We start from the raw sequence: 23,223 nt of genomic DNA, 5'->3' as shown, positions 1-23,223 counted from the left end.
CTTGATCTTCCCCTAGGTGCTGGTACATGGGAGTGAGATCTTGACCTTCCCCTAGGTGCTGGAGCAGGGGAGCGAGTACGCCCTCTTCCTCTTGGAGGTGCCCGATCTACCTCTTGCACCAGGCAAGGTAGTGGAGACCTGTGAGTCGGGCTGGGTTCTCTTCTCGACTCAGTAATACCTTTAGGTTCCGCCCAATGGTGAAGGGGTTGCAACCATCTGAGAGAGAGATGGACAGATGTATGCCTCTGTGCCCTACCTCGGGAACGTGTAAGAGACTTCCCCACTTCCTAACGAGCTTCCGCAGCAGGACCGGAATCCGACTGCGAACTGTGGCTGCTTGAAGAGGAGATAACCACCTCTGGAGTACTGGAGATGGGCTGGTGAGAGCCTGCTCTCGACGTCGATGCAGGAGACAGGGAGGCTTGCTGGGGCTGACACCAACGGAGACCTCTGTCTCGACGTCATTTGCGAAGTGGACCTTTGCTTCAACGCACATCTGAAGTGCGTGTGCCCCGGTGTTGATCTTCTGGACGGAGATCTATGTCTCGACGTCAACCCCGATCTTCTATCCCCCGAAGGAGTACTGTGCCTCAACGTCGACTGTTGCGCCAACGGAGTTCTGCGCCTCGACTTCGCTCTTCTTGCCGACGGAGACTCCTGCCTCGATGTCAACTGTGCTCTTTTCGATGGAGGACTGAACCTTGATGCCGAGTGATGCCTCGACAGCAACACCTGCCTTGACGTCGATCTAGGTCTCTTCAACTTAGGGCTGTGTCTTGACGTTGAACGTCTACGCTTCGACGGAGGGCTGCGCCTCGACGTCAAGCTTTGTTCCTTCGACGGACGGCTGCGCCTCGATGTCGAGCTTCGTTCCTTTGGCGGAGGACTGCGCCTCGATGTCGACAATGGACCCGATGGAGATTGGTGCCTAGAAGTCGAGTGTCTTGCTGGCGTCGACGGAGGGCCCTGCCTCGACGTCGATGATAAAATGTCCCACGATCTCTGTCTCAACGGCGATCTGCGCTGAGACCTCGACGGAGACTTCGGTCTCGACGTCGAAGTAGGTGACTTCCGTCTCGGCGTCGATGATCTCTGCCTCGATGTCGATCGTCGCTGAAAAGGCGATGGCGGAGGACCTTCTCTCGACGCCGAACGCTGTTTCAACGCCGACAGGGACCTGGCCTTGGAAGATGAAGAGTGGCGCTCCTGCGCTCAGTCCCTCGACGACAATCCCGCCGTCGGAGCCTTAGGCGTCGAGCCCGACGCCAAAGATGAACATACCGGGACCTTGCTCCTCGACATCGAATGCGCCCTTTTCTTCGACTTCATAGGAGACCTAACTCTTTCTGAGAGGCCATAAATCCTGATTCTCTCCCTGTCTTTGAGAGTTCTTTTAGACAGCTTCCTGAAGTGTCGACATGAGGAAGGAGAGTGGGAATCAGGCAGACACAGGATACACACCTCATGTGTGTTTGTCTTGGCCTGCTTCTTGCCACAGGCAGGGCAAGGGTCGAATAAAGAAGGCATTTTGTTATGTTATGTTATGGTATAGGTTTTTATTATGCGCGCAGCTACTCCAGCTAAGGAGCGTCCTGGCGCATTGACAAGGAAATAGCATGAGAAACATAACACAGCTAAAAGAACCAAAAAGGACCACTCTACATACATAGCACATACTAGGGGAAGAAAACTAAAACAGAAATGTTTTCAAGGCTTTCCTAAAAGCCATAAGATCTTCTAACAGGCGCAGTTCCACCGGGAGGGAATTCCAGGCTGATGCCGCCTTTACACCAAAGGAACGGCCACCCATGCGGCATAGCTTGTATCTGGGAACTACAGCCAGGGCCTGGCCCTGGGAGCGAAGAGCGCGCGTAGGGACATAAAGGGAAAGAGAGCCAGACAAGATTTCAGGACCCATGCCTCTCAGGATCTTAAAAGCGAGGCAGAGTATCTTAAAAAGAATCCGCTTCCGTATTGGGAGCCAGTGCAGGGAACGAAGAACATTCGCGACCGAACAGAATTTAGGGAGGCCGACGATTGCCCTGGCTGCGGCGTTTTGTACTCGTTGTAATCGAGTAAGTTCGGCCTGGTTGGCCCCGGCGAGAAGGGAACTCGCGTAATCCAGGCGAGAGATGACAGTAGCCTGGATTACAAGCTGTCTGGTTGGGGCATCAAAGTACTTAAGAACAGGTCTTAAGCCTCTCAACAGACCGAAACAACAAGCCGCTGTTCTTTTAGTGTGCCCTACGAAAGTCAGGCCCGAGTCTATCCACACTCCCAGATTTTTCAGCTCCAGAACCGGCGCCGGGGATGGTCCCAGCTCAAGTGGCCACCATTGGTCGCCCCAGAGTTCCGCTCCCCTGCCGACAACCATAACTTCTGTTTTAGTGGCATTCAGCTGGAGACAGTTCCCTGTCAACCAGCTAGCCACCGCCTTCAATCCATCCTGAAACCTGGGGGCATCCACTTCTGCGTCCCCGCTGAGAGTAACCGCCAGCTGTGTGTCATCGGCATATGAGACCAAGGTTAGGCCCCACTGCCTCGCGACATCAGCTAGCGGTCTCACGTAGAGATTAAACAACGTGGGGCTCAGCGAGGATCCCTGTGGGACCCCCATGGCCAGTGGTTGGAAGTTGGACTTGAAGGGAGAGATGGAAACACAGAAGGAACGATTGCCAAGGTAGGAGCGGAACCATTGCAGGGCCTGTCCACCGACAGAAAAAAATTGCTTCTGTCACAAAAATATGGGTTATCCTGTACTCACATGCCAAAAGACGTCAAGTGAAGCAAAGAAAACCCAGACAAATCTGAGAATTTTTGACTGAAAAGTCAAAAAGTAGAGAGCTGTGAATCCAGGATCCTGATAGAAGGAGCCAGAAAGAACAACTGACCCAACTGTCACCCCTGAGGCATGATGGGAAGCTAGGGGTCATGGCTGCCTTAAAGGCACTGTGCCAGTTTTTGTTGAAAATGCTTTCATTTTCCATGTTAATGTTTTGCAATGCAGCCTGTAGGCTAACAATGTCTGCTTATGTGCAGGTTTTGCCCGTTATGAGTGTTTTACTCTTTAAAAGACAGAGTTTAAGTGCTAATTGCTCTCATGTGTCTTTTATGTATTGGCAAATGCAATTCTTATGTGTGCAACTACATTGTTTAGCCTCTATTTGGGGGCTGCATTGATATGGGAAAAAATGATATATGTTTGTGTGTGTGTATGTGTGTGTGTGTGTGTGTGTGTGTGTGTGTGTGTGTGTGTGAGAGTGTGTGTGTGTGTGTGTGTGTGTGTGTGTATATATATATATATATATATATATATATATATATATATACACAGACCACATGTGTACAAAAGGATCTTGCAACATCTGAGAGCTATAACAAATGCAGATCCAGCATACCCGGTTGCAAGGCATTTTGATAAGGTTCACGCTAGAAATGCTTCTCATTTAATCTATTTTGTGATTGATACTGTACCCCCACAGAGAAGAGGTGGCGACAGGGAGTCTTTACTGAGAAAATTGGAGACCAGGCACATTATTCTACTAGACACCAAGATGCCTAACGGGCTCAATACAAGCGAAGATTGCTACACTTACTTATAACAGGCAGTTTGGAGTCATTTTGCTGATAATGTATTATACAGATAGCAATCAACAGTGGCTTGACCGACTGTAAAGAAATAATGAAGTACCCCACAAAAAAGTCCTCCACACGAATGTAATTACATGATATTTAACATCTGTCTTATGATTTTAAACTCACTGGTAGCACTTTATATTTATTGTATAATGGAGTCAGGTTTGCAACTTTGCACAGTGATAAATGCGTATTTTGCACAGTGGTCTTGCCCACTAGGGCAGTACTCTACCTGTTGACAATGCAACTTTGCACACGGACTTAACTCATTTTTTGCACCTTGTTGGCCCACTAGGGCTGAATGTTTGCCAGTTTTAAAAACCCAATATAAAGTTTACATTTGTTCTGGCATTAATGTGTGTTTTATATTTTCTCTGTTGCTTAAATGCAAGCATACGGTAAAATTGTATACACATTTTAGAAGTTGGGGCAATGATTGAGAATATTTATTGTTTTAAAACAGTTTATTTATTTAAGTGTTTTAACATTATTCGTAATAGCCTCATCCGCTTTCTCCATTTTTACAATTTTGTGCAACATTTTGGGAGAACTACCATGAACTGAATATCTGTGTATAAACATTTTATGCTGATGTAAGGTTTTGGTTACTAGGATTGGGTTAAGTCCTTCCATGTGCATTACGCGATTGGGGCTGCTCTGCTCTCGGAGCAGGGCAGAGAAGGAGTGGTTTGTCCAGTCATAAGTGCACACTGACGGTTTGGTCGGCCTTTTCGGGCCGCCCAAACCAGTCATGCGCTTTTTCCCAGTTCTCCATGCTGGCTGCATTACAGCCTGCGTGGAGAACAAGCCCCGGCCCCCATTTCCTAGTTGAGCGCCGAATCAGGACGCTCAAAACCAATCACAACGCTGCACCAGTGCGACCCATCTGCCGGCCACCACTGTTATGTGAGTTTTAAACACCGCCTGTGCCTTTCGGAACACAGAGACCACCAGTATCCCATCATGCCTAGCACGTGGCAATTGCCTCAGTTCTTTTGATGAGATGCATGAGTTATAGGTAAGTCCAATGATTTACTCTGTTATGTCCACCCAGGAGGTGGGAGGGCTGCTCAGGACTTCAATGGAGACTCCCCTAAGATAGAATTTGGATTACAGGTAAGAAACTATACCTTCTCTCTTAGGGGATCTCCAATGATAGTTGTAGGAGGCTGGCTCAGTATATGGTGTACACTTATTGGTGAGACACCCTGCAGTGAGCCCAGGCAACCCTTAGAGATAGCGTAAGAGGTCCCTGATAACCAACGCTCTCAAGAGGTAGCTGTGGAAAGCAGCAAAGGTTTATCAAGGAGGGTGTAATGCGAGGGCATTTACCACACAAGTCAATCAGTGAGAATCATACAGGAAAGAATCACACCAATATTAGAAAAATTCTGTAGCATTTATTACACACCAACACAAAACTAATTTGGTATATCTCCTATCTGGAGATATGCATTATACCATAAAGATATCAGCAAAACAGGTACGTAAACACATAAAGCATCAGCAGGGTACTCTATTGGACTGACCAGTCAAATGCTCTTAGGGATCCTGCTTATCTTGCTTTCAAGATGGCAGAATCAAGCAGCCACCTGGTGGAGCTCTGGGCACCTCCCTCGGGGAGGTCCAGGACAGGGGGGTGGTCACTCACCTGTCCTTTGTGTGGTTTTGTGTCAGAGTGAGAGCCAAGGGCTTCTGCAGGGAAGTAAACCAGCTTATACAAGGAGGGCACCAAACGTGCCCTTCAAAGCAGTTTGATGGCCCATGGAAGCACCCTCATCCTAGACCAGAGATTCGTAATTCGAAAGGAGCGGTGGCTACAACTCTCCTCTACAGGAAATCCTTTGTTTTGCCATCCCTTGCCCGAGTTTGGCTCAGGAGCACCCAGTGCATGTTATCATGCAACACACAATGGAATCGGTGTAGTTGCATACTTCCAACATGTTTTATACCACCTTGACCAGGTTCAGTGAAGCCATTATGTAGTTGGACATCTTGAGTTTGCCAGGGTCCTCTATATACTTTAAAATGGCTACACCGCACTTACATAGCCCAGAGAATGGAGTCCAGGGTTTTTAGGGGTGCCTCTGCTCATGCAGGGGCACCCTCACATTTAGAACTATGCCCCCTACCCTTGGGCTGAAGGGCCTAAGAACTATGCCTCCTGTCCTTGGGCTGAAGGGCCTACCTTCAGGGATGACTTATAGGTTTGAAGTGCAATGACCGGGATATAAGGTAAATCTTATATCTGGAGTTAAAGGTGCATGCATTATTTCACGGAGGCTGCAATTGCAGACCTGCAGACACAGTTTGCATGGATTCCCATGGGTGGCATAATATATGCTGCAGCCTATGGGAGACCCCTGGTGTACCAATTCCCTGGGTACCTTAGTACCATATACTAGGGACTTACAGGGGTACACCAGTATGCCAATTGTGGGGTGTACAAAGTACTTACCAGTTGATTTAGAGGAGAGAAAACCGACACTGGAGTACTGGTTAGCAGGATTTCAGTCTACTACAGTCCAAACACACTGACACCAGACAAGAAGTGGGGGCAACCATGTTATAAAGATCCTACTACTACGAAAGGGCAAATCAGCATACTTCTGCGCTAGGATTGAAGGAGCTGAGCAGTCCACTAAGGAGCTCTTCTCGATCTACAAGTCCATCACCATAGGGAAGTCTGCTGCATGCCCCTCGAAACTCTGCACTGTGGAGGGCTGTGACCGTGTTGCAGAATTTTTTGCTAACAAGGTCACTCAACTCTACAATTCCTTTCCTCGGCAGGCACTAAATGCTCCCACATGGGAGAAGGGTGTTAAAAAGAAAGGAGTACGACAGCTTACCTCCTTTTTCACCCCGCCTACAGAAGAACTAATCCGTATCTGCGGGTCAATTAAATCTGGCTCTCCAAGAGACCCGACGACCCCCAGCCGACTTAAGGGTAGCTTGCAGGTGCTTGAACCTTATGTTCGCAACCTACTCGATTCCTCTTTTCTGCCCCAGAGTGTCCCCAAGGCTTGGAAGCAGGCAGTTGTACTCCCCCTGCAAAAAAAGGCCAATGTGAATTTTGAGAAATTCGACAACCTCCGACCCATCTCCCTTTTGCCCTACATGGCTAAAATAGCGGAGAAAATTGCTAACACACAATTGATGCAGTTCGTGGAGGAGGCATCGCTACTCCACGACTCGCAATTTGGGTTCCGTCCCCGTCATTCAACGGAATCTGCACTTCTCGCGGCGGTGGAGGCACTCCGACAGGGTGTGGATGAAGGCCAGACTATGGCTCTGATCCTACTTGACCTAAGTGCAGCATTCGACACTGTAGCACATACCATCTTGCTACAGTGTCTGAGTGAAGGTGGGGTTATAGGCACTGCACTTGGTTGGATCAAGTCCTTCCTGTCTGACAGGTGTTTCCAAGTCAGGATGGGAGAATGCTACTCGAGGGAGATCGAGTTGGGCCAGGGCGTACCGCAGGGTTCGTCCCTGAGCCCAACCTTATTCAATATCTACGTCTCCCCTCTAGCAGCCATCGCGGAGGGCTACGGTCTCCACCTGGTGTCTTACGCCGACGACACGCAGTTGGTCGTCTCCCTGTCTCGTGCCCCCGGCCTTGCGGCGGACATCTTCAGGAACTGCATGCAAGATCTCGCAGCCTGGATGTCCGCAAACTGTTTAAAGTTAAGCGGTAGCAAGACCGAGGTGCTCGTGGTGGGGGGCGGGCCTTCTGCGTGGTCGCCTGCGTGGTGGCCACCCTGCTTGGGCGAGGTCCCCACTCCCAGTCTGGAGGCCAAGAATCTTGGCATATGGCTTGACAAGGACCTTGCCTTTGGCCCGCAGGTCGGCCGGGTGACGGGGGTGTGTTTCGGTGTCCTGAGAGCTTTGAGGAAGGTTTTAGATCTGCTTCCCATCTCGGCTCGTAGGACGCTGGTGCACGCCCTGGTCACCTCGCGCTTAGACTATGGGAATCTGCTCTATCTGGGGGCTTCAGGCAGGGTCATGGGTCGCCTCCAGGTGCTTCAAAATGCCGCAGCACGGCTCGTGCTTAGACTCCCGAGGAGGTCACCTTCCAAACCTGCTCTCCAAGCCCTCCATTGGCTCCCGATGGAGAAGAGAGTTGAGTTTAAGGCCCTCTCAACGTGCCACCGCATTCTGAGCGGCAAAGCCCCTGTGCCGCTTCAGAGTCTGGTGTCTCACTATGAGCCTACCCGCAATCTACGGTCCTCTCAGATGGGACTACTGGTGGTTCCCAGAGTTAGGAAGGCACGGATGGGGGGGAGATCTTTTAGATATCTTGCTCCCAAATGCTGGAACGTCTTGCCTCCAGACCTGCGTCTTGAACCATCAGAGGTCCAGTTCAGAAAAAAACTGAAAACTCACCTTTTTAGTAGATAACTCCTGAGGGAGGGGGGGATGGCAAACTGCTCACTTATCATAGCGCGGGGACACGCCTTCTGGCGTCACCAGGCGCTTTACAAATGCCCTAAACTAAACTAAACTACTTTCCTACATAACCTCCCTCTCAAATGAAAGAAGATAAGATTAATGAGGCCACTCCGGGACTATTAAGACGATTCTGACTCGCGAGTAGGACCATTTGATGAGGACTAACGGGATCAGTGGGATCCGTGGAAAGATGTAGAGAACTCTGAAGAACTCTTGCACGACATCATCATGAAGAACCCGTTTGTGGTTTTCTTGCAGCACTCTGCTGAGGACGTCTGCCTGAACATTTTCAACACCAGGGAAGAGAGTTGCTGTAATCTGCATGGTACTGGCTAAGAGACATTTCCAGATTATCTGGACTTTGTGGGATAGGGGTCTTGACCTTGCTTCCCCCCCTGCTTGTTGAGGTAGAACACGGTGGTTGTTTTGTTCGTCTGAACAAGCAGGGATTGGGTCTTGAATGACGGGTGAAAGGCTTTTAGCACTAGGTGGACTGCCCAGAGCTCGAAGAGATTTCTATGACTGGTCATTTCTCTGGGAGACCACGTGATCTTAATTTGGAGATGATCCATGTGGGCTCCCCACCCAAGTAATGTTGCATCTGTCAGTATGGTCTGAGAGGAAACCTGCTGGTGAATCGTATATTCTTTCTGGAATGTTGTAGGTCATTATTTAAAATGACAGTTATTTACATCATGTAGATAGAACACTTCTGTCTAATTTTTAACATAACATAGCTGATTAATTTATGTTTCAATCACTTTTTGAGACAGATACATCCAGATCTATATGTTTTTCTGCACCATTATTTTAAATGACTATTTGCTACATTATTATTTTACCCATAAAAGCAATTTTAATCTGCTCAAGGACCTGCATCACATTTTTTTTAAACTTTCCATTTCCAAAAAGTGACTAATTCTATTCTATTCAATGTTGCATTCGCATCTAAAATTGATGTTTATTCTTTAATGCATATACCATGCGTGTCTGACCCACTCCACATGCTATGTGGCTAAATGAGAAAGTATGACACAAAATAACTACTTTAAAATGAAGACTGTCAAGTAAACTTCTTAGCTATAAAGACTTCATAAACAGATGTTAAGAACATTTGGCTACTTATCGTTTGAACAAGCCCTTGCTTGATCATTGACGTCAGCCCATCTTCACCCTGTATGGAAATGTTGCTGGCGAATCTCTGAATAACATTCAGTAACGTTGAAACATTCTTAATGTATTTATTATCAAGTTCCTAGGGGAAAAAAAGAACACAGCAAAGTGTTATATTTACTAAAACTAGTGACTCATCATGTGCACATATTTGTGTATCACAAAAGTGCACTAGCCACAAGTTGTGTATTCTGAAATGGGATCAGCAAATTGTAAAACGATACAGATCTTGTGTTTTAAAATGGAATTAGCGTAATTTAAGACAGCCAGTTAAGATGTTTAAGGTAGTGAGTGCACTTTCCTCATTGATGATACAGAAACTCTGAGGTCCTGTAGAGTAGCACGGAATGGGCAGGATATAGTCCAACTGATCATAGCAAGGCTCTGCGTTTCCTCATGGCATCAGAGCAAGAATGCTGAGGAATACAATGACAGCTCAATGCTCCTGAGTTCCTGTGAAGCCCTATTTATTTACCCTCCATCAAAGGTGTTAAAGAAAGTACAGGGCAAGTATTGGTCATCTGTGCTTTCCAAAGCTGTCAGAAAGTAAATGTGCGGGGTCCAGTGGCAGGGCATGCCTAGGAGAATTAGAGATTTTCTGATACGGATGCAGATCACCTCTAAAGATATTCCCCAATGTGCTTAAAAGGAACTAGTCGGGTACCATGCAGAGGCAAACCACATACATTTCTTTAGAAGCCCACAATTTGCTCATACTTGCCTATGCTCGTGGCACACACCTTATAATCAAGCTCCCTGTATTTACAGTACTAATGAGAATAGCACCGCTTCACACTAATATGCGAGCAAATTCAAGTGTGAACTGTTATCACTGATCGGAGCGTTTAGCTTGTATTAGTCTCTTACGTGCATCTTCTTCACTACCAAACACCCAGTAAGACTATCAATTGGGCAGCGGTTTTATAGAAGAATATTGGTCTTGAAAATAAAAGAAAGGCGTTTACAAGAGACCATGGAGATCATTTTGAGTTTGGTGGACATGTCACTGTATGGCTGGGGCGGGAGTGACAAGTCAAGCTTTAAGTTTTCTGCCCACTTGGCAGTCTTTCTGAAACCGGGAGAGGTTTCTGTTTTGAAGGCAGGAGCCACTTTGGATAAAAAAAAAAAAAGAGATAGTGGAGGAGATCCACCATGCCACAAAAGCATGGTAGACCTGCTATCATTTTCGTCACTTTCAAAGACATACTGTCAAAGAGGGGTCTATCTTCAGAAATGACAAAAATAATCTTCCCCACACACTGATTTCTTTCAGAAAACGAGGGACATTCTTAGTCATTGCCGTCCAGGTAGACCATAGTTTAGTATCGACTACAGATCTCCTTTCACCCAACACATACATCAACGTTCCTACACTTCACGGTAAACAGCTACTGCTACCAACATTGAGTCATTGCATTGTAGAATCGGCACCGTTATTTTTCACCAGGTGCATGGGGCCAGTAATGGAGGAGCTTGAAAGGACCAAGGCCCAGATGCATGAAGCTAAAAACCGCTCGCAAAGGGGCAGATTCTCAGAATCTGCCCCTTAGCGACCGGTATTTTTGCATTTGGGATGCATCATACCAAATGCAACAAGCATTTGCAATGCAATAGGTCTCGCATTAGGAAAGTTTGAGCGATTTGTACTGTAAATGAGATTTTTTTTATTTATGTGTTGGTTTTGAAAATAGCGAAATTAATAGCTTTGTCATTTACAATGCCAATAGTTATAACTTTCGCAAATGTGACACCTATAGCATTTGTAATGCAATATGTGTTGTATTTACGTGACTTTCGTGTATTGATATTACATATAACAATGGATTTTAATTTTTTTAAATAATTAGTACTTAAATAAAAGTTATCATAATTTATAATGGCAGTAACTTAAACTTTTGTAAATAACTTTAGTGAAGATTATGTTCTGTGTATTATATAGTGACGAAAATCCAAGAACAGAAGTGAAATATTAACCTCTTTTTGTGACATTTGTAATAAAGCTTGAACCATTGAGAGAACATATTTGAACCAGTTGTTGTTGAATGGTTGCACAGATTGATGCTGTGGAGGCGCTGAGTGATGTTGTGATGGCGACGAGTGATGCTGTGGCGTTCAGTGATGCTGTGGTAACGCATAGTGATGTTGTGGTGCCCCTGAGTGATGCTGTGGTGATGCGATAGATAGATAAAGTGAGTGCGATAGATAGAGTGAGTGCGATAGATAGATAGAGGGCGATAAATAGAGGGCGATAGATAGATAGAGGGTGATAGATAGATAGAGGGCGATAGAGGGCGATAGATCGATAGAGGGCGATAGATCGATAGATAGAGTGAGGGCAATAAATAGATAGATAGAGGGCTATAGATAGATAGAGGGCGATAGATAGAGTGAGGGCGATAGATAGAGTGAGGGCGGTAGATAGAGTGAGGGCGGTAGATAGATAGAGTGAGGGCGGTAGATAGATAGAGTGAGGGCGGTAGATAGAGTGAGGGCGATAGATAGATAAAGTGAGGGCGATAGATAGAGTGAGAGCGATAGATAGAGTGAGAGCGATAGATAGAGTGAGGGTGATAGATATATAGATGGATAGATAGAGTGCGGGCGATAGATAGATAGAGTGAGGGCGATAGATAGATAGATAGATAGAGTGAGGGCGATAGATAGATAGATAGATAGAGTGAGGGCGATAGATAGATAGATAGATAGATAGAGTGAGGGTGATAGATAGAGTGAGGGTGATAGATAGATAGAGTGAGGGCGATAGATAGAGTGAGGGCGATAGAGTGAGGGCGATAGATAGAGTGAGGGTGATAGATAGAGTGAGGGCGATAGATAGATAGAGTGAGGGCGATAGATAGAGTGAGGGTGATAGATAGATAGATAGATAGATAGATAGATAGATAGATAGATAGATAGATAGATAGATAGATAGATAGATAGATAGATAGATAGATAGATAGATAGAGTAAGGGCGATAGATAGATAGATAGAGTAACTATGTAGCGTGTAATTATGTGGCACTGAGTGGTATTTGGAGTGTATGTTGCATTGAGTGCAGTGTAATTACGTGGCATGTAATTATGTGGCACTGAGTGGTATTTGGAGTGAATGTTGCGTTGAGCGCAGTGTAATTATGTAGAATATAATTATGTGGCACTGAGGGGTATTATGAGGAGTGAATGTTGTATTCAGTATAGTGTAATTGTGTGGCGTGTAATTATGTGGCACTGAGTGGTTTTGTTTGGAGTGTATGTTGCATTGTAATTATGTAGCATATAATTATGTGGCACTGAGTGGTATTGTGTGCAGTGTGTGTTGCATTCAGTAGAGTGTAATTATGTGGTGTGTAATTATGTGGCACAGAGTGGTATTTGGAGTGTATGTTGCATTAAGCACAGTGTAATTATGTAGCCTATAATTATGTGGCACTGAGTGGTATTGTGTGGAGTGTATGTTGTAGTCAGTAGCGTGTAATTGTGTGGTGTGTAATTATGTTGCACTGAGTGGTATTGTTTGGAGTGTATGTTGCATTGAGTGCAGTGTAATTATGTAGCATATAATTATGTGGCACTGAGTGGTATTGTGTGGAGTGTATGTTGCATTGAGTGCAGTGTAATTATGTGGTGTGTAATTATGTGGCACTAAGTGGTATTTGGAGTGAATGTTGCATTGAGTGCTGTGTAATTATGTGGCATGTAATTATGTGGCACTGAGTGGAATTTGGAGTGTATGTTGCGTTGAGCGCAGTGTAATTATGCAGCATATAACTATGTAACAAGAAAGTGTTACCATCGAAGTGATGGTAACATCCCTGGTCGTGGGCACACCTTTGCGTTCTTGAAAATCAAGACTCCTTGTTTATTTAATCAATATAAGATTTATTTGAAGTTCATTGTAGATTTATTATCAATCCATAGAGTTATTTCCACTCATATCAAACTTATAACTGCTCCATTGTGCTCCAATGCATTTCGGGCTTGAGAGCCCTTCATCTGGGAGCTCTAAAATGTAAAACATAACTGTAAGCCACATGGCACCAACTTCATGGTATACAATATGTTAATAGCATTCGTGTGTAACAACTGTCTAATAAAGGATTATCTAATAAAGAAAAGCGTTTGAACAGTGCGGTGAAACGAGAGTACACAGAGACCCTTTTGAAAGAAATGTGAACAACGGAAATATCGGGTGTGTGCGGGCATAGCATAGAAGTGTTTAAAAACGAGTGTCAACATGTAAACATTTACAGAATTCATCCGTATTAAAGCGAGGTTCAACATATGTGCCGTGATAGTTAGGAGTGCTTAGCATGTAAAATGGTGAAAGGCAATTTCATTAGTCAACCGGTGAAAATAACCTATCAAAGTTAGATAGGGAGTGAGATCGGTATATCATAATCAGAGATAAGGAGTTTAAAGGCTTACGATAAGTCGGTCTAGGCGTAGCATGAGCGTGTTCTGTAAGAAAACACGAGAAGCTGTCAATGCCCACCAATAGTACGGGCTATAGAAAGTATTTCGTATCAGTTCGGGCGGCAGAAAAGTATAATAACTTACTGAAAAAGTTGGGTCAACAGCGTGACAGTCAAACGATCATGTTCAAGAGTGTAGGTGACCGGGTATTGTCGGCGTTTAATAAATGGTGCGTTCGACTCAGTCAACATAATAGGGGGACTAATCCTTACCGGCCATCTTGGAATGGTGTGTGACTAGTGTGTGAACGACATCAAAAAAGGACTAGTGCAACCCAATGTGCGGCGGCCATATATAAAGAGGGGAACGTGACAAGGTTACATAGTGACATCCAACTTAAATAGCATGTAACATGTGCATATAATCGAGAAAGCTATATAACAAATTATATATATATAAAACTAGATGTGTACCAGGTGCAAAAACCATTGCAGTCAAGGGACTTTATCAGACACGATGTACCCCACTAGAGGTATCTTCAGATAAAGCATGAAAATTCAAGACGGTCATTTAATCCAAACGGCTTCATAGTTTGTAATTTAAAAATCCATGCCATTTCTCGCTGTAACAGGTACTTATTATTGTCCATATTTTCTCGTTTTTTGACAGTTTCCAAGATCATGAATTTCAATTGTGAAATGTTATGACGTGCCTCATTAAAGTGATTCGCAATGTTGGATTTTGCGTTTATGGTACGTATATTTGACTTATGTTCATTTATACGAGTATTAATTTTTCGCTCAGTCTTACCGATGTAAGGCTTACCACATGGGCATTTTATGAGATACACCACATTTGAAGTATCACATGTGGCGTTGACTTGCAACTTGATGCTGTAACCCTTCATTGGGTGGGTGACTGTATTACCGCTGATAATGATTTGGCAATTGTTACAGTTCAAACAAGGTTTTGTAAGCCTTTGCTTGTTCTGGTTTTGTGGTCTTCTTGATGAGTATTTCTTTGATGTTAGCATTCCTGGTATGTGCAAATATCGGTGGGTTCTTAAACATCGTGCCAAAGTCAGGTTCCGTGCTTAGAATCGGCCAATATTTCAGAATAATTTTCTTGTAAGTTGTGCTCATGGTAGAAAATTTCGATACTAGGACCATCCTTTGTTCTTTAGGTTTATGTGTTCTAGCAAGAAGTTGTTCTCTCTGGATCAAAAACCAAAAACGCAACATCCAAAATTGCGAATCACTTTAATGAGGCACGTCATAACATTTCACAATTGAAATTCATGATCTTGGAAACTGTCAAAAAATGAGAAAATATGGACAATAATAAGTACCTGTTACAGCGAGAAATGGCATGGATTTTTAAATTACAAACTATGAGGCCGTTTGGATTAAATGACCGTCTTGAATTTTCATGCTCTATCTGAAGATACCTCTAGTGGGGTACATCGTGTCTGATACAAAGTCCCTTGGGTGCAATGGTTTTTGCACTTAGTACACATCTAGTTTGATATATATAATTTGTTATATAGATTTCTCGATTATATGCACATGTTACATGCTATTTAAGTTGGATGTCACTATGTAACCTTGTCACGTTCCCCTCTTTATATATGGCCGCCGCACATTGGGTTGCACTAGTCCTTTTTTAATGTCGTTCACACACTAGTCACACACCATTCCAAGATGGCCGGTAACGATTAGTCCCACTATTATGTTTACTGAGTCGAATGCGCCATTTATTAAACGCCGACAATACCCGGTCACCTACACTCTTGAACATGATCGTTTGACTGTCACGCTGTTGACCCAACTTTTTCAGTAAGTTATTATACTTTTCTGCCGCCCGAACTGATACAAAATACTTTCTATAGCCCATACTATTGGTGGGCATTGACAGCTTCTCGTGTTTTCTTACAGAACACGCTCATGCTACGCCTAGACCGACTTATCGTAAGCCTTTAAACTCCTTATCTCTGATTATGATATACCGATCTCACTCCCTATCTAACTTTGGTAGGTTATTTTCACCGGTTGACTAATGAAATTGCCTTTCACCATTTTACATGCTAAGCACTCCTAACTATCACGGCACATATGTTGAACCTCGCTTTAATACGGATGAATTCTGTAAATGTTTGCATGTTGACACTCGTTTTTAAACACTTCTATGGTATGCCCGCACACACCCGATATTTCCGTTGTTCACATTTCTTTCAAAAGGGTCTCTGTGTACTCTCGTTTCACCGCACTGTTCAAACGCTTTTCTTTATTAGATAATCCTTTATTAGACAGTTGTTACACACGAATGCTATTAACATATTGTATACCATGAAGTTGGTGCCATGTGGCTTACAGTTATGTTTTACATTTTAGAGCGCCCAGATGAAGGGCTCTCAAGCCCAAAATGCATTGGAGCACAATGGAGCAGTTATAAGTTTGATATGAGTGGAAATAACTCTATGGATTGATGATAAATCTACAATGAACTTCAAATAAATCTTATATTGATTAAATAAACAAGGAGTCTTGATTTTCAAGAACGCAAAGGTGTGCCCACGACCAGGGATGTTACCATCACTTCGATGGTAACACTTTCTTGTTATATTAAACTGACGTGCCAGGACGGACACGCCACCTGTAGGAGCACCCAACCTAAAAAACTTTTTGATTAATCTGTGTGGACCGCTGAACAAAATAAGGGTGTGCACCAACCGATCAATAATTTTGAGGCATATAACTATGTAGCATATAATTATGTGGCACTGAGTGGTATTGTGTGGAGTGTGTGTTGCATTCAGTGTAATTATGTGGCGTGTAATTATGTGGCAATTAAATACCAAAAAGGTATAGGGTGGTTTTTGCTGTTCAGTGGTGACCCACTCTGGCAGTTTGGACTACACTTTCTTTTGGAGCATTAACAAAGTTGATTGGTGTACAGTCTATGTGTGGTGGCATGCTGGGTAAAAACGGATGGATTGGAAGCGGCTGGGATTAATTCAAGCATTCCACTTATCAATTATTTTGTTGTCTTCAAAATAACGCGCCTGATTCCCTGAAGCACACAACAGCATGCAGGATTGTGTACAGCTTCACTTGCTTGGAAGTGCATGAGTCACGTATATACCATGCCAGTCAAGGCTAGGGTATATACGGCAGGTTTTCTACTTGGCTTTTTACTGTAGGTGGCAGGAAGGGGCACCGTTTAAGTCAGGGTGAGAACAGCATTCCTTGTTTTACTGCAGTTTCTTTAGACTCAGATACTAAACATGTTTTTGTTCAACACAAATACCTGCTTATGTGGCAACTGAGCACGTCTATATAATTTAATTAGTGTCACAAAGTGCGTTAGTGAATTTCAAAGACAAAGCTAAAACATGGCTAATTAAACACGTCAAAAACTTCATATTTTTAACCTGTACTAAGAAGAAACTTCATATTTTTAACCAGTACTAAGAAGAACGTCTGAAAATCAGGCCAGGTGTGTAGCCCGCTGGGATCAGCACAGGGTGTGGAGACGTGTGTATGGTGCAGGTCTCAGGTTCAAGATACTTGCAGGGACGACGCTGCCTTTCATTCTTCTGAGGTGGGTAAAACGAGTGCCGCCAGCTTCGTACTAATAAAAACCCTTTGGGAATCGATTAGGCTAAGAAACCTAGCGCCTACAGCAGGCAGCGCTATATCAACACCACATGGTTCATTATCACCACTGATTTCCAGTTATCGGGAAGACCAGCCATGATGATTTAAAGCGGTCACCGGAAACAATTACCTGCTCACAACAGAACCCTGTTGCACGAGGAGCGTGAAAGCTGCCAGGAACCCATTTATTCAAAGCAACGAAAGCCTGACAGGCACCAAGAGCGTGCGAATAACGACTTTCAAACCCCTCGGCCTTACTAAAAAAAAACACAGTTTTCCGCATCGCAGACACTTAGGAAAAAAGTATTTGCTTGCACAAGGCCACTGCATAAAATAAAGTTACTAAAATTAACTCACTGAACCTATAATGTTTACAAAATCATACATGCTGAAATAATCGCCAAACGCAACGCGATTAGTAGTAAAAAATATTGATGAAAAGTAGAGCATTTCGCTGCAAACTAAAACATGAGTTGTAAAGAATGCCTAGTACCGTCAAGGAATAAACAGAAACGCTATAAAACCTCCGTTAAATTATGTTTTGATGGTGTCCTCTCAGGCCTATAAACTCTTAACATAGAAATAATTGGGGTGGCATTTCATGCCAGAGTCAGCACGTAATGACACTAATTAATCTCAGAAAAATTGCACATTTGCCCCTAAAAAAAAGTGTTTACTAAAAAAAACACAGATGCAAAATTTACAAGAGCCAAACATTATAACAAGCATTTGCAATGCAATAGGTCTCGCATTAGGAAAGTTTGAGCTATTGGTATTGTAAATGACAATTTTTTTATTTATGTGTTGGTTTTGAGAATAGCGAAATTAATAGCTTTGTCATTTATAATGCCAATAGTTTTAACTTTCGCAAATGTGACATCTTTAGCATTTGTAATGCAATATGTGTTGTATTTACATGACTTAGATGTATTGATATTACAAATAACAATGGCTTTTATTTTTTAAAATAATTAATACTTAAATAAAAGTTATTGTAATTTATAATGGCACTAGCTTAAATTGTTGTAAATAACTTTTGGGAAGATTATGTTCATTGTATTTTATTGTGATGAAAATCCAAGAACAGAAGTGAAATATTAACTTTTTTTGGGTGACATTTGTAATAAAGCGTGAATCATTGAGAGAACATATTTAAACCAGTTGTTGCGTACCAGACTTCAACATCAGCCAATCGCGTTGATAAAGAGGTTTTAATGAAAGGAGGGATTCCAGCTAGTCATAAATCTGTAAAATACCTATTTTAAGTGGCTTTGAAAACGTAATACTCGTTTTCGGTCAGTAAAGACCGCCATGGCCATCCCTCCATGAGGTCACGAGGGGAGCTGGCAAGAGGCGCTACAAAAAGGGACATTGGCGGGCGTGCCACGGCCCGATTTCTGGAATACGGCTGACAGGGAAGGAGCCTAAGCTGGGAAGCAAAGCGTGGCGCAATTGTCAAGATACTAACGTTCCATTCCGCGCTGGACGTCGGCAGGGTCAGAACTCAGGGCACCTACCGATACCCTGCAATGGAAACAATCTGAGCCCTCTCGCTCTTCAAGTCCGGACATGAGAGGAATGGGAAGAGCCTTCGTTTTCCACGGGGAAGGCAGACAGAACCTATGAACCGCCCCCACCCCGCCCCCGGCAGCGAATCCAGCTGAGAGGAGAGGCGGCCCACTGTGACCGCGGCGGCTGGGACAGTGCACGCACAGCTAGTAGTCAGAAGGAGGCGTGCTCGCGACAGGCTGGGGAGCGCGCGCACAGGTTCCAGGCAGCGACGGAGGCCTGGCGTGCACCGCCTCCCTGTGCCGTGTCGCGCACCGTGGGTCTCGTCCCCTTTTCCTCTTCCCAGTGTGTGCACCGCGGGGCCTGTTTCCTACGCTGGGGGCCTGTAACCGCCGCTCCCTGCGATGTTGGCGGAGGCTGGCGGGGATGCGCCCCCGGTCTGGGGGAAGCTGCCGGTTTTGCAGCCACTCTCGCCACCTTCTTCCCCAGCGGGAGATGATCGTATCGGTCCTTCCCCTGAAGCCGCGCCCGCCTTCCCACCGCTGCCTCCTCCACCCGGAGCCTCCGGAGCTGCAGAGGAGCCTGACTGTAGACGGGCCGGAGTACGAGGAGGAAGAGGTGGAGATTCCGCTGACCGCTCCGGTGCCTAACCAGTAAGTACCGATTCGGGGTATGGCAGATCTCCCGGTGCATGGGACGGGGGTGTGTGTCTCTGTGTGCGTGCAGGGGGGGTAGGGGGCGGCGGCGTGTGTATGCGTGCGTTTCTGTGTGTGTGCGTGTCTGAATGTGTGTGTGTGTGCAGGGGGGGTGGGGGGCGGCAGCGTGTGTGCGCGCGCCTGTGTGTGTGTGTGCAGGGGTGTGGGGGCTGGCTGTGTGTATGTGTGTGTGCGCCGTTAGTGCATGCGAGCAAAGCAAAAGCAGGGGCTGTTTGTGCGTCTGCGCAAGCGCGTCTCAGAAGCGCGCTCACACAGACAAAACTGAGACTACAAAAGCGCGCGTCCGACTCGTGTCTACATTCCCAGAAACGGACAGCAATAGGTTTCGAGCAGACAGCAAGCAATGCTTCGCATTGCTTGCACGTCTAGCTCGACCTAAAAATGGATGCATATGCTCGTCTCCAGCCCGCAAACTGCTACTTACTTCCCACACAGAATGAAAAGCACAGAGAAGCCGGCCTCAGGACAGATACTCAACAGCTGAAAATATTGTTAAAAGCCGTACCTGGAACACAGAGCGATTTACTTCTAATACGGCAGGTCAGCAGGAGTAACGAGCACCACCTCCACAGATCTGCTTGTAAATAGCAAATCACAAATTCAAATCCTGGTATTGCCTTTCATCCTACCGGGGTCGAAAACACAAGTGCCACCGACTTGGCTAATACAAACGCCCGAGGCAGCAAGCACTATGTAACAAGGCGCTATTTGGAAAGGGGAAAGTTGCACGTGCATGTTAATGCACACTATTTTCTTTTTAAAAAACATTTATGCTGTGCATTTCATGCCAGAGTCAGCACATAATGATACTAATTAGGCTCAGAAAAATGGCACATTAACCCCTCAAAAAAAGGTGTCAACTAAAAAAACACAGATGCAAAATTTACAACAGCCAAACATTATAAAAACTGATGCATATGCTCGTCTCCAGCCCGCAAACTGCTACTTACTTCCCACACAGAATGAAAAGCACAGAGAAGCCGATAAGAGAGAATGAATAAAACAGAGGAAAAGGAGGAGGAGAGAGATATGGAGGATGAAATAAATGAAGGGGGGAGAGGAAAGAGGTAGAGAAGGGAGACAGAAAAGGGAGAGAGATGACAATGAAACAGAAAGGAGACGCTGGAAACTAGAAAGAAAACAAGAAGAGAAAGGGGGATATGGATGCGGAAATAACGACGATGATGAAAGAAAAGAGGAGAAATAGGAGGCAGAGACGAAGAGAGCGAAAGGGAGAAAGAACGCGAGCCAGTAAGACAAATTGGGAGAGTAAACAAGCGATGCGCGCTCTGTGCTGGCGGAGGGGGAGGGCCATTAGCCTGTAAGAACTTGCGGCGAGATCAAAGGAAGGGTGGGAGGGACATTGGCGAGCGAGGGGTGAGGGGGTGTGCAGCCTGGTGAGCTGAAGTGACAGCAGAGAAAACACAGATGCAAAATTTACAAGAGCCAAACATTATAAAAACACTTGAGGGAAGTGCTCTGTTAAAAGGAAGCCTGGTGTCAGGCTGAGAGGGAAATATTTAAACAAGCGAAAACATATGGAGCTTGTTAGGTGTTGCCTGATGTGTGCCGATTGCTTACATCGTTCAGTGTTCCAACCCTCCAGTACCATTCTGTATCTCTGGCAGGGGGCGGCCGGTGAGTGCTTTGCTTACCCTTGGTGACGTTAATAAAGGGACCCGTCTTTAGCCCAATTAAAAATTAGTAAATGTTCATTAAAAGTACATACAGATTATTGGTTCCTGTGGTGAGCCATAATACCTAGATAACATTTTATGAAATAATTACAGTGCGTGGAAGTACGCAGGAGGCGGACATAACTGCGGAATATTCAACTCTGTGTGAAATTTAAACAAAACATGTCGTGCTGTTAACTGTACAGGTGGGTGCCATTGAGAATGCTGGGGCTGAAAGTGACGATGCTCACCCCATAGAATATAATTGTTGCTACAGATGTATTCGATGGAAAAAATGTGAGCACATTTCTCGATGACTTTACAATTTTTCATAGCTCACTTACCGCCAGGCAGTCAGAAAACTATTAAATATTTGTAGCAGAAAAAAAAGGATTTTTAATAAAAATCCCAGATGCCAGTCAAATTCCAAAATTGAATGTGTTGAAATCTTTACCCAATGAAAGATATTTTTTGCAGGCAAAAAGAAAAAGGCCCGATTTATAAAGAAATTCCGAAATCTACTCTCATAAGTTTATTAACTCATGTGGTGCGGCTTCCCGAGTTTAAGAAATTCAAAGATTCTTTCAGGGTACTCCTGCAAAGCTAATGTGAATTCCCACATGCATTGATGTAAAGGGCTGTTTGCAATAGGGGTTATACGTAGCTTAGCTACAGTTGCGAATGGAAACAAGCTCTAGGCATTGCTGTGGGGAGGAGGGAGGAGAAATGCGACAAGGCCTGGCGGCCGTGAAAAGTGCGAAATGAAAGCCTTTGATGCAGCAGGGGGCAGAGCGGATCCCTTTCAAGTGAAGCTGCTGGCGGCAGATGGCTGGCTTTCATGTGCACGCGCTTTTTAGGTCAATGCGCTTGCGCATTGAGCTTGCTTTTCACGGGCACAGAATCAAATCGCCGATGGTTAAGCTTTCGTTAAGCCCCAATATCTCTCGCAAGCTCAATGAGCACGCGCATTGACAGGCTCGACCTAAAAATCGCAAATTAAGAATTCGCTAAATTGCGATTACTTGCATGTAAGGAATCTCAAATTGAGATTCCTTAAATGCAATGCATTAAAGTTAAAAAAATAGCTATTTCGCTAATAGGGCTCGCAAATTACCATGAAGTTCAACTTCATGGTTATTTGCAAAAACTTTGAAAAATGCACTACAGTGAATTTTTCAAAGTTTCATGTTGCGCACACACATGCCCTGAGGGCATGTGTGTGCGCAACACATGTGCACAGATCAATTTCAGGGGTGCAACAGGGTGTCCTTTGGACACCCCTGCACCCTTGAAATCGCATTCCCATTTTGCGATTCGCTAATTGCGATTCGCAAATTGAGAATGTCTTCCCATTCATTTCTATGGGCCTCTAGGCCCGAGTCGCAATTAAGGAATTTTAAGAAATCGCTATTTTGAAAGTGATTTCTTCTTGCATAGCATTTTGCTATTCCTTATTAGCGATTCCTTAATTTTCGCTTATAAGGTATCGCAAAATGGATGCTTGATGCATCTGGGGGCAAGTGTATTATTATTATGATTGGATATTTGACTTGCATACTGTGGAAGGTTTCTCACTTTGATGATCCCAAGGGTGCCATGGTGAAAGGACATTTTCTGACCTGGCGTTGGTACTTGTCAGGCGGGCGCTCACCACGAGATGAAATCCATTCTACCCCCTTCAGAGGCAATGTGGCGAAGGGAGGTGAGTCACTGGGCTGAAGCAGAAAGTAAAGCACTCTGCTGTCAAGAAAAGCAAGGGTTTCACAAATGGCCCATAGCATTGCAGTGGCATGAGTGAACAGTCGGTAGAATAACTATGGAAACAAGCATTTGCAATGCAATAGGTCCCGCATTTACGCGAGTTTAAGCTATTGGCATTGTAAACGACAATACTTTTTATTTATGTTTTAAAAACAAAAAACTGAATGAATGGCATTGTTATTTGCAATGTCAATAGTTTAAACTCTCGTAAATGCAAGACCTATTGCAGTGC

General features: G+C 44.7%; 1 protein-coding gene across 3 annotated transcripts in view; it reads right to left on the bottom strand.

Moving 5' to 3' along the window:
* Positions 1-23,223, bottom strand: part of SYCP2 (synaptonemal complex protein 2) — a 2,783,385-nt gene that overhangs the window by 2,518,563 nt on the left and 241,599 nt on the right. For all 3 annotated transcript variants that reach the window (XM_078651823.1, XM_078651822.1, XM_078651824.1), the window contains exon 4: positions 9,215-9,343. In XM_078651823.1, the coding sequence (XP_078507949.1) occupies positions 9,215-9,343 (129 nt within the window). The remainder of the gene's footprint in view (positions 1-9,214; positions 9,344-23,223) is intronic.

Source organism: Lissotriton helveticus, chromosome 7 (assembly GCF_964261635.1).
Source record: "Lissotriton helveticus chromosome 7, aLisHel1.1, whole genome shotgun sequence".
NCBI lineage: Eukaryota > Metazoa > Chordata > Amphibia > Caudata > Salamandridae > Lissotriton > Lissotriton helveticus.
The sequence above is the reverse complement of the archived record's forward strand: the minus strand, read 5'-3'. Positions and strand labels throughout refer to the sequence as shown.